At 38.9% G+C, this 12,719-nt stretch overlaps 1 protein-coding gene and 1 long non-coding RNA gene across 2 annotated transcripts in view; one reads left to right on the top strand and one right to left on the bottom strand.

Moving 5' to 3' along the window:
• The window catches only part of LOC144085327 (uncharacterized), a 78,148-nt gene that overhangs the window by 11,889 nt on the left and 53,540 nt on the right, over positions 1-12,719 (bottom strand). Inside the window, exon 7 of the long non-coding RNA XR_013304089.1 lies at positions 8,981-9,058. This is a non-coding gene — a long non-coding RNA (uncharacterized LOC144085327). The remainder of the gene's footprint in view (positions 1-8,980; positions 9,059-12,719) is intronic.
• Positions 6,533-12,719, top strand: part of dpp6b (dipeptidyl-peptidase 6b) — a 59,378-nt gene continuing 53,191 nt past the window's right edge. Inside the window, exon 1 of the mRNA XM_077614462.1 lies at positions 6,533-6,780. Coding sequence (XP_077470588.1) covers positions 6,724-6,780 — 57 coding nt within the window. The 5' untranslated portion in view covers positions 6,533-6,723. The remainder of the gene's footprint in view (positions 6,781-12,719) is intronic.

Here is a 12,719-nt window from a genome sequence, read left to right as displayed (position 1 = left end):
GCTTTAAATCAACACAACAATATATTTGCTTGTGCAGCTCACTACAGATACAGTTTGGTAGCTCTGGCTAATCACTAGCCAATCATAGTTGGTAAAAGCGATGAAATGTCCCTACGCCTGTGAGAAGGCAATGATGTATCCCAACACCTGCGACAAGGCATTGTGGTGTTGCCAACTCGAAATCTGATTGGTTAAAGCAACAGTCTTATCGACGCTTGTTTAATGCAGCAGAGCCTGCAGAACTGATTGTGAAGGCCTTGAGGCAGATTTCTGACCCTGGCAACAAATAATGGCTGAAATGTGATTGGTTAAATGCTTCAATATGAAAACACATCTGGAAGCAGTGCAACCAGGGGGAAAAGCAATGAAAGGAAGCTAACAGACAATTTGGAATAATTTAATAAGTATTAATGGACAAAATATAATATATGATTCAGATATTTCTTAGGCCAGCAAAGAAGGCCTTGAAGGCCCTGACGGCCTGCCACTGCTTTCGATACTATCGCTCACAAAATCCTTATTGACCAACTTCTTTCTATGAGTATCACCCAAACACCCTATTCCTGTCAGGCCGCTCAGAACTTGTTAATTTATTGATTTATTTTTTCACTACTTTAATAGCATAAAATCAGTAGTCTGTCTAGTAAACACACCCACCATGCTTACTAAATACATGAATTTTTCTATCGCCATCACCATGCATTCATCTCTCCGTCAACTCAAGTTAAGAGCCTGGGTGTCATCTTCGACGGCACGTTTTCCTTCTGCTCTCATATTAACGACATTAACAGATTTACCCAATTCCACCTTCGCAATATATCTCGTGTCCGCCCTTCCCGTATCCCCCAGGTCACCGCTACTCTTGCCTGCAGTCTAATCACCTCACGGATTGAGCACTCCTCCCTGACCAATTTGCTCCTTCTCTAGACTGTATTTTTTTTGTTCCCTATGCCTATCATGCTGCCTTTGGTTCCAAGCTTTAAGTTACTCTGTCCCCAAGCTCTGGAAGTTTCTGCTCCTTAATCCTTGCTTTATAACTTTGTCACTTTTCCAATCCAGACTCAAAACACATCTGCTTCATTTCTCATCACCCATTTGTTTTCCCAGATTTTGCTTTTCATCTGTGCTTTGTTTACTTTACATTTTGATCTCTTTGTACATTCGGTTGTCATGTATTCTTGAGTGTCCTGAAAGGCACTTTGAAATAAAATTTCATTTATTTTCTGAACCACTTATCCTCACAAGGGTCGCAGGAGATGCCGGAGCATATCCCAGCTGACTTCAGGCACACCCTGAATTGGTGGCCAGCCAATTGCAGGGCACGAGGAGAAGGACAAACATCCATAATTATCAATTCATAAATCATAAATCATTTAATCATGAGAATAAAATACTTTTTTTTTGGTAATGTAGAGTAGCACAGCATATAGAATAGATTCTGGATTCGAAGTGGCGCAGTAAGTCTTAAAACTTAGCTGTCCCACAATCTGCACGTGTTGCATTATTAATTTTTTTTCAGATCCAGTCCAGGATCTTAAACTCAGCTGGGATGGACTCCACTTTACTAGAATACAAGCATGATAGGAAATGAATGGTTTTCAGTAATTTCACAGAAGCTTTAGAAAGAATTATTAATAGCTCCGTTCTCTAGCAACAGAATCAAACTCCAATAATGCGTTTTCACAGAAATATGAGACTTATTTTTTCTCCATTGTTTCACTCTAGCGGGCCGGCGGCGTGGGTGGTTACCGCGTCGGCCTCACAACTCTGGGGTCCTGGGTTAAAATCCAGGTCGGTCCACCTGTGAGGAGTTTGCCTGTTCTCACTCGGGCTTGCGTGGGTTTTCTCCAGGTACTCTGGTTTCCTCCCACATTCCAAAAACATGCATGGTAGGCTGATTAGACACTCTAAATTGCCCCTAAACGACAACAACGCGACCTAACAAACCCAACAACGCGACCTAAGAAATCTAAGAACTGAATTTAAATTTGAGGGACAGAACTGCCTCAATTGACTCATTCACTGCCATCAAATGAAAAATGACCAATCCGCACATCATGATCAGCTTCCAACAACTGGTAAAAACGACAACAACGCAACCTAAGAAATGAATTTAAATTTGAGGGACAGAACTGCCTCAATTGACTCATTCACTGCCATCAAATGAAAAATGACCAATCCGCACATCATGATCAGCTTCCAACAACTGGTAAAAACGACAACAACGCGACCATAAAAGCAGCAATGGCGAGGAGGTTCACCAAAAGTCGCCCGATGCCACCATTTCGGGGCATGAATGGTTTTCTGTGTCTTTGTGCTCTGCGATCGTCTGGCCACCGAAGTCAGCTGGGATAGGCTCCAGCACCCCCTGCTACCCTAGAGAGGATAAAGCATTTCAGAAAATGAATGAATGAATGTTTCACTCTAACTCTACACTAGTGAAGACAATTAGCATGGTTGAAATTTGAATTGCTCTCAGTATGATGCACTGCTACAAATTGCAAGCATGTTAACAAACATGAGCACTTTGCCATTTGAAACCCAACAAACTTTGCAATGAAAGGGTGATTAAACAGTGGACTGGTCACCATCCAAATGTAGAATCATTACAAGTGTAACTTATAGACTGCAAATGTACCAAAGGGGATTGCTTTGCAAATTGATGCCCATTTGAATATGGATGTAGATACATAATCCATTGCCATAATTGAGCCTTCCCACCTGGCTTTAGATCGTTCTGCTGCCCATTACGTAGACTCTTTTGAGAGTCTGGCACTATAAAAGGGTGTTTACCAAGTCACACAGCACAAATGGATGTCGGCGAGCCATCGAATATTCTGTGTTCCTGCAGGCAGCCATGTATAGTGGTGATTCAAGGCAAAGTGAAAGCTGAATAGGAGAAAATGAATGCGTATTCACATACGCACCATACGTGTTCAAATGTTCACACACTTAGACAGAGATGCTTTTAAAAGGTGCTATTACTCTCACCCATTGCCATGCTGGCCATTAGCCGCTATAAACTGCTGCAACTTTTCCCCAAAAGGAACAGCTTCTATTGAACGGTTACCTCCATCAAACACAATCACAGGCAGCTAAGATATTAAGTATTGACCAGTAAAGCAGGGCAGTCCAATAATCAGGCTGTGCTTGGTTTCAAATTTACTTCTTCCTCTCTTAAAATAACAAAGGTAGTACTCTATAAGAACAATAAGTAAGTAAACACATTTTCTTATCTTGTTTGGGGTCAAATTCTAAACATCAGTGAAGACAGTGCTTCTCAAACTCGGTACACCAGCTTTCAACTTCAAAAATGACTTAGCTTTTCATGTAATAATCCAACATGTATTACTTCTTAAATGGGACCTTAATATTCTGAAAAATGACTACAGGAAAATTCACACAGTACTTAATAATTCAATTTTTTTATCTTTGCTGGTATATTGTTAATGTAGATCAGAAAAATTGTACATTAAATTTTGCCTTTGCTCATATTCTTGTTTTTACTATTATTGGCGACCATTTGTTACCATGAATTATTTAAAAGAGAAGAAAGAAAAAAGTTGCAGGAAATTAAAATTAAGTGTACTACGAATGAGTATTGGGGTGGGATTTAATAAGTTCCCTTCTTCTTACTCCTTTTTAAGGATTTCTTTTGGTTGCTTTTTTATTTTATTATTTGCAATGCAGAACAATAGAAAAACCAATTTTACTGGGTGTTTGATGGATCTAACTCCATGAAATCAAAGAATAATGAAAAAAAAAAAGAATTGATTATAATTCACTGCATATATTTTTCATAGATTACACAAGTAATTAAAAATGAAAGCCATTTCCTATGCCTTCATTTTTTTCTTTCTTTAAAAAAAAAAAAAACAGATATAAAAGACTGTCCCCTGCATGTGAATATATTGTGGTATCGCATGACAGCTCTAGAGCTGATTCAGCTATTATATTTGCAGAACATGTTTCAAACACCAGGCCTGAAAGAAGATCTGTGCTTGCAGCTGAACCTTCACAGCTCACATTCATATGACGGGAAATATTTTATTGGTACTATATTGAGAACCATGTAATGCTGATCTTTTGTTTTGGTCAGTGTGAGAGCTTTTGATTCAACATGCATGTCACTGGAATATGGGAGGCAACTGGAGTGAATATCTAACATATGCAGGTACTATTTCAGAATTGGGAACCGGAACCTGAAGTTTCTGCATGAAAGTAGACCGACACCATTAGAGGAACTTTCTAAAAACACCCTGGGGGCTTGTTCCTTCATCATCCTCCACAAAGTCTCATCTGGCCAGCTAGCTTGGCACAGGTTCACACGCATCACTAACTTGTGTGGTCTAAAACATTTTCTCAACTTGAGGCTTCCTCCCATAATGTAATAAGTGTAATTGGCCTCGTGTGGCTGAAAAGCTCTCTCTTTCACGGACTGTGGCAGCAAGCTTGGCTGCTGTCCATGGTGCTGATGGCAGAATGCTTTCATGCTGCTCAGTGATGTGTCAAACACCAAACTTTGTGGACTTTATCTTGTTTGTTTGGATGATACATCATGTCAGCACACACAAAGTGTGTACTTTTTCATTTGCACATACAATATATGTACTGCATTCAATACTGATGCTATGTTATGTTAAAGAGGTTCCGGCATTTCTTCCAATACTCATAGAATATACAGTGTATACAGAGTTAAAATTGTTGATACCGCTTTAATGAAGTATTTTGGCACACCAAGATATTTAGTTATGTTTGAGGTTGTTTTCCCGTATCTATAGTTAAGAGTCTTATGGCCACTTTCAAAGAAGTATTCAAAGATTTAAGCCAAGCAAAAAGTGTTTATATAGGTTTTATGGAATATTTTTGTATGTGCATTCATATTTTGATCACTTAACAGGAGTTTTTGTTTTTACATCTATGTGTATCTAATTAACACTTAAGCTAAATCTTGGATTATTTCGTGCAGGAGGAATTCAGAAGAATATTCTGTGAGTACTTTGTCAGTGGCTCGGATTTTACGGAGTAAAAAAAATGACTTTCTTAAATGATCACAATATAAAGATTTTTAACAAAGGGAAAACTTTGCCCCATTTCCCAACTCTAATTAGCTACAGTTGCAATGCAAGAAGTCCCTCTTCTCCCATCAGAAGAATATGCAGTGCTTGGTTTTCTCGCTCCCTGCAGTTTTGCCACTGCATCTCCATTTTACTGTTTCTGTGTCCAAGCCCTCCACATTATGGCCATAAAGAATATAGCCGGCGAGGTGACACAATTTCACCTCAAATCGCCATGAAGATTTAGATGAGAAACTAGGGTGGGTCCTATACATGTTTCCAATTCGGCCACATTTGAAACATTTCTGTCTATTGCGACCAAAGATTGGCAGATCTAAGAAATTTTAAATATTTGCAATTATCCGTTATCAATTTGGTATGGCTTCCGAAGTAATGGATGCTAACCGGATTGAATTAAAACTACATTTTCAGAGCCCCAGTGTTGGGGTTATTTTGGGTACTATTATAAATGTGCTTGAAATATTAATCATTATATGTGGAATATTAATCATTATATCTATATGTGAAATATTAATCATTATAAGCAGACAAACGCTTAGTATAATTGTTAACGAAGGACACTTCCCCCTGCAGCTGGCTTTGAGAACGTTTAATTATTTTGCCCTGATCCGAGGACTATTGACTTGACAGCTCACCCAGTCCTGGGCTCCGAGGACTGTTGATCTGGGTTCGCAATGAAGATCTGTGAAGGACTCTTAAATTGCTTTGACTTGGATTCCGGAGCAGATGGCGATAATCGAATCGACTTCCGGAAATACTCGCATATTGTTTTAAAATAGTGTTGCTCGTTTCACCTAATATGGAAATTGGTTTGCTGAATGGAGGCTTGCTTGTGTAAATTCTTATGCAGTTGTTTTTGGTTTCCGACCTTAATTGTTGTTTTGAAGACCTCATATGCAATTGTTGTTGCAGTTGTTTTTTGACCTTAATTGTGTTATTCGGTTAGCTTATGCAATAATCTTAATTGTTTTGATTCTAATGCAACTAAATGGACAGAAAAGGATGTCTTTCTTTAGAATGATCCGTGACGGGGACGAGTCAAGATGGATTCTCACTTGCAAGTTAACGCTGGATTATGTGCTCCGATGTCTTCCTTTTATTAAAGTATATCTATTAATGAACCCCTTTTTTGTTTGTTCAACCTTGGTACATTTGTTCCTCAAACAAGAGTGACGTTGGAGGCCCTATTCACAAACTATAATTTACCACCATAAAAAAATGAATTATTTACATTTCACAATTTCTTTGTTCCACTTCCTAGCTTTAGCTAAGCAGATAGACAAGCTCTCTCATGATATGTTGACACTTCTCACTTAAATCACCGTTGCGATGAGATGAAATGGTGGGGGAGGGAGAAAGAAAGAGAGAGAGTGGGGGAGAGAGAGAGAAAGGGAGAGCAAGAGAGCTTGGAGGCTGCAGCACTTGGATATGATTTTTTTACCCAATCGGCAGAGTTGAGTGCTACAGGTGGGCATCATCTTCTCTAATCCAATTACTGACTTCAACCGTGTACACTCGCAACCACTTGAAGGGAGAAGAGTAAAATGCGTCCGTTCCGCTGTGTGCACCCGTAAAGCTGTGCGTGCTCAGGCGGTGTGGAGCGAGAAGTTGCCTTCACTTGTGCTGTGGCACACTCGGCGTAAACATGAACTCGTCAGCAGGTGCAGGCAACTACCGTCGGACGTCCATCAAGGGGGAAAAGGTAATGTATGGATTGTGTTTTCTGAATCATTAAGGGAAAAACATGCTGGCAACGTTTAATGTCAGGCCTGCGGCAGACACATTACTACTTGCATCTGGCTCGAACTTTTTCAAAATGTTGTTTTTTCTCATTTAAAATTGAAGCTTTCCTAGTGCTAGTAATGTCTTTTCAATGGTTGCGGTAACATTGAGCGTCTGAGAAGATATTGCCTCACAGTCAAGGCGTTCTGGGTTCAAATCTCTCCTGAGGGTCTCTTATGTGTTGGTGGCATGTTCTACCCCACCCTTTTGTGTGTGTGGCTCTTCCCTTATTCGGGAAAATGCCCGTGTGTGGTTTATGGAAATCATAGGCTGCCATGACGGCAATTGAGGTCTAATCCATCTGAACTGGGAGGGTCTGCCAGCAAATGAACATTCAGCCCTCGCAGTTCAAATGGATTGGATGTCTACTAGAACCAAACTAATTTAAATTCACAGCAGAAGAATGGAAAGAGCCACATGCTTGGACATCTATCATCATCAATGGCACTGTAAGTGGTTGACATTAAGGTTAGAATAATTCTGGACTTTTCATTATAGATGAGTTTTGTTCAGTTTTGATATTTGTTGTCTCATTCATTAATTAAAAAAATATTTTAAGTGAATTAATTCGATTGATCTGGTTTTCCTTTGAATCCCCAAATTGTGTTCATTGAGGACTTTAAAAACTGCTCAGGTTTTAATATTTGTCTGTATGTGTCATGTGTTTGGATCGCAATGCTTATATCTGATGGTTCAACAGATCTTCCAAGACTGCTAGCTCATTTTAAACTGTCTGAATTTGCGGAATTGAGTAGTGCCTACTTAAACTGAAATGAATCCTCCCATCAGTGAAAAAATATTATCTGTATTCTTTGCTTCCATGTCGTCATGGCCCAGCAGTAGCGCTCTCACAATGCCGTTTTCGGGAAAGACTTACTTTAAAGATTTTAACTTAACTTGAATGTCATAGACAGACACATCAATCGTCAGATTGAATAAATAGAGAAAAGAAAATGTGTCAGAGCATGAAATGATTTTCTTTTTGGAATCCAGGGAAGTTCAATCGTCACACCCCTGCCATCCTCCTCCAAACTCTTCAGCCCACAATTTGCTTCTGAGTTTATGCCCCCCTATTTTCCCGAGTTAGTACAGAGGTACCAGACTGTGTTCTATCAGGAATGGCACATGAGCCTAATGACTGAATATTCACGTTGTGTGAGTTTGCCCTCTGCTGGAAGCTTAGAAACAACACGATTAAGTAATTGTGGCTTCCACACAATGCTGGGCTCCTGATCTTGAAAACCTTCTTCATCAAAATGAGTAAATCGTATATATATATATATATAGAGTAGCAACACGTTAGAAACCGAACAGGGTATCAACTTGTCCTTCTCACAGGACAAAAAAAGTGATATTGGCTATGTTGCAACATGAAAGTGAAGGCTATTGGGTGTTGAGCTGCAATATTAGAGTAGAGGATTTGTTGCTTTTCTAAGCCGTGCCTGCCAGCTCTGCTGTGATGACGTTTTTTATATTGTGTTGCTGTGGAAATGTTCTTATCAAAATGTTCCCCAAGTGGATCCTGTCCCCATCATCATCCAAATGCGCACTTTGTGGAAAGTAGGATAGCTGCGGTTGTATGAATTGTGTCTATTCCCTGATGTTCTCTTAGAAATATTTGCCTTAAAATCACCAAACTGAATGCCCTGGACTAAAATGTTACGTATCCCCTCATTTTAAAATTCTTTAAAATCAATGAAAAGGTGAATAATTTGTACACAAAATTAAATCAAATTGTACCACAATTCTTCGGTATTTAAACTAAATGTATTTATGTACAGTAATTTCAAACTAACTTCAGTTCTATGTTGTTTCATCCACCGAATCAATCCAAATGTTTGGTCACATTTACCAATAGGCAAAATAAATTGGAATATATTACTCGACAATTATGGATTGGATATAAATTAATTAATCAACAAAAATGCCTTTAAGTAGACATCACCAGCTTGTGTTATTTTTTCTGCATTTTGTCTTGCTGTACAAAGACAAAATGTGCAAAAATGAATTGATGGTGTGTTTTTTTTCATTATGAATAGTGATAATACATGCAACCCATCCACTACATACAGGTACACATTAAAAAGAATGTGCATAGTTAAAATTGTTGGAGGACTTACAGGTTTCTGGTCAATGAAGTCCAACGAGTCTTCTTGAATGGCGTGCCTCATTTGTTCTGGACTGAGGCCAACTTTACTCTGTAGGAAGAAGAAACTCTTGATTTAGAATTGAATGTGATATTATTATTCAGTACTGACATGAAAATGAAATATCCACCTATTATGAAAAGTGTTTTAATATCCATTATCTTCCAAGCATAATTAACTCTGCTGCATGGATAACCTGTGTGTGGGAGGTTCAAAAATGTGTTTCAAGGCTTGACTGTTAAAACTTTTAAGATTAAAAAAAAATCTCATTCAAAACAGTTCCCAGGGGTCTGGGTAAAACAATTATAGAAAAGGTATATGACATTATTCTTTCACAGCACACAAAAGACTCTCATTGCTGGTTGAATGTAATAGTATTAAATGTATAATATAAAATTAAATGTATAGTATAAATATATATATATATATATATATATATATATATATATATATATATATATATATATATATATATATATATATATATATATATATATATATATATATATATATATATATATATTCATTAAAAATTAAAATCAAAAACAAATTTGATTGTGTTATTGGTGACTTAGACTTAGATGACCAACTTAGGTGACTGAGATTTAGACTCCAACCAGGGCCAAAGATTTGTATCTTTCCACATCTACACTGCAAATATATGGGCACTTAGGGAGGGCCACTCCTGTCCAATTTAAACATTCTCCATCATAAATGTTGTACAGAAAGTTTTCTGTTCCACTAGAAAATGATGCTGCGTAATTAAAACCAAGAAGAAGAAAAAAGCTTTCGCCGTTCTTGCTCCCACAGGGCTTAGAAAATATACCTGCCTGGTATTGCCCTTCAATTTTCTAGGTTCAGTTCACTTTTAAGGTAGCTGAAAAAAATCAGAGTGAACAGACAAACCTTTCCTGCCACAATTTGTATGCAGCAAGAGTCAAAGAAAAAAAGTCTTTCAAATACATTCTGTATTCATCTAGCGAGCTGTGTGTTTTCAGCATCCAGACATAGAATCGCCTGCTTAAAATGTTTGTATTGCCGCCCACTGCCGTCATTAGCGCCTGCAGAATGACTTTCAATTTCCGAGTGTGCGTACACACAAACATGTACACACTATACAATACGCGCTCAGCTTGATAGCATCTGCTTATTCTAACCAATGGCCGTATTTAGGGCTATTATGGCGTGGCACACAATCGCATATTGTTCAATAAAATGGAGTCTGGAGACGAGAGAAGCTAGAAAGGGCGCACTGCAAGACCGCAGAACAGTAATTTGGCAACACCTACTGCCATGCTTGTGGGCCAGCCTCTGCTCACATGAGGAAAGTTTATTCCCACACCTGTTGGCTACCTGCGAGCCCCTCCTTTTCCACAGTTAAGATACGTACGTGTTGGGCAGCTGCCCTTTGATACAGGCTCTATTTGCTGTTACCTGTGACAGATGACTTTAAAGAGTGCATTGCCTGCATTGAACAAATCTCATTGCCGTACACGTCGGTGCTTTTTATTGCTAATATGGCATTTTCACGTTCTACATGCACGCTTCGGTCAAACTAGCTCTACATTGAGCTTAAAGAGGGCCTGCTCGTGCGTGCTGAGGTGAATATCAAGTGCAGTGAGGGGAACTTTGGCCTCCTCAGGGGAGGTGTGCCGGTGGAAAGTGCTTCAGGGCCGTTGAGCCATTTAAGCACGGTAGGATACTGCGGTCTGAAGGACGAGCTCAGAAACCACAAGAAGGACACAGACGTTTAAGTAACATCAGGGGGAACAGAGAAAATGAAGTTTTACAGTGGAATTAATGCAAGTGTCTGAGATATGCATCCCCAGTGTACGGTCTCATAAAAAGTTTCACAAAATGGACCCAATTCATGGCAAACTGTTTGTTTCAAAGTGCCGATCTGAAGTCATTCGTCTTCATTTTCCATACATACAAATAATACTAGTATTAGATTATTGCAGAAAACAAAGCAAAACCTGTGCATTAGATTAAATCATTACACATCATGAAAACCCAAAATTGAGTTTCTCAAAAAATGTGAATATTAGGACAAAGTTATATTTTCCAACTCATCCGTTCACATCCAAATATTCTAATCAACTCAAAACCAAAAGCCTTCAAACAAGCTTCCACAAAGGCTCATGGGAAACTGTTGACTTGAGAAATGTCCACAGGACAGGCAGACCCTTCACTAAGGCACTTTAGCAAAGAACTGCTTGTTCACATAGTGCTTTATCCAGGAATACTGACAGTGAATAGTAGGAGAAAAATGGTGGTAGGAAAAGCCACACTGGGAACAGGGATTACTGCAGGGGAAGATTGTCAAACTTCACAAAAAGTGGACTGAGGCTCCAATTGATGCATGGAGAACCACCACATACAGATCAATACTAGGCATTAAATATACTGTGAGTTACTTGTCAGCGCAAGTTGGGCTCCATTACACCAAGAATTTCAACATTTGCATGATCCTTCCCTTCTAATGTGTTTATGACGTATTTCCTCAACTTCATTACAGACAGAGGAAATAAAGGCATGAACAAAAACAAAGCATTGTTGCCTGTAAAAGTAAACACAATCAATGGTGAAGTTAAAGCTTCATTGTACATCATTAATTTCCCATCAGGTTGAAACGCCATACGCCGCAATGGTAACCTTTGCTACTAATTATACTGCCGGTGACCTACTGCGAGCTATCAGCGAACGTAATCATGGAAGTATATGTCAGGGTGGTAAATGTGACAAAAATTTAGCATTAGGGGGTTTGTTTAAAGGACCACGGGGAAATGCCACGGCACAAAATCAGCTTGTTATGTGAACTGACTGTAGCTGCAAGCATTATGTCAGGTTTAATTCAAAGGACTTTATTATTCCCCTCTTCAGTTGCTATACGGCAATTACTCGTTGTGATGGAACTTTATCTCCTGTGGCGCACATGCACATATGAACTTTACTTCACCTTTTTACCATGTCGCTCAGCGGTACGGGAAGACTTGACAAACATAGCGTTGTACGCAATGAAGCAATTTTACAACTTCCTTAATAGTCTTAGTATTTCACGAGCCAGGCATATATTTAAAAAGTGCAGCTGTCATCAGGACCTTGTGCAAATCAAACGTGTAAAATATGAGCTGATGCCCGGCAGCCATTAGGGATGAGCTACCGCGTCTACAGGGGGAAGTGAGTAAATTCATGAGTTGCGCTCCTGACACTGCGCCATTTAAATGTGATTATTTATGGTGGGCCATCAAATCTCTGAGCTATTACTAATACTACCTGGTTTACAAATAAATACATAGAGCTGGCTGCTAACCCATAGTTAGTATACATGTATTTTATTCACTCCAGAAATTTAAACACTCACTGGCCACTCCATCAGGCTATAATGAAGTGAAAGCATATTTAGTGTGTCCTCCACATCTGTGTATTGCCCCTTTTTCTCCAGATTTCCATTGTACTTCATTATTTTAGAATACATTTTAAACTAATCATGGAAATAAGTCTTTTCAAAATGTGCTGGTTAAGTTTGATTTAAAGGAACGAGTTCTTTCGACTCCATGAATCGCACTACAGCTAAATTAAGTCACGATGATCTGAAGATGCAACAGTCCTTCTAATGCCAGGAGACCATTTTCTGCCTGCTATAGATTTTTTAATCAACTGTGACGTTCACAAAACTAATATTTGACGTGAGCCACAAATCATAAAACGT

This window comes from Stigmatopora argus, chromosome 12 (assembly GCF_051989625.1).
Source record: "Stigmatopora argus isolate UIUO_Sarg chromosome 12, RoL_Sarg_1.0, whole genome shotgun sequence".
Taxonomy (NCBI): Eukaryota; Metazoa; Chordata; class Actinopteri; order Syngnathiformes; family Syngnathidae; genus Stigmatopora; species Stigmatopora argus.
Note: the sequence above shows the minus strand (reverse complement) of the source record. Positions and strands in the feature narration are given on the sequence as shown.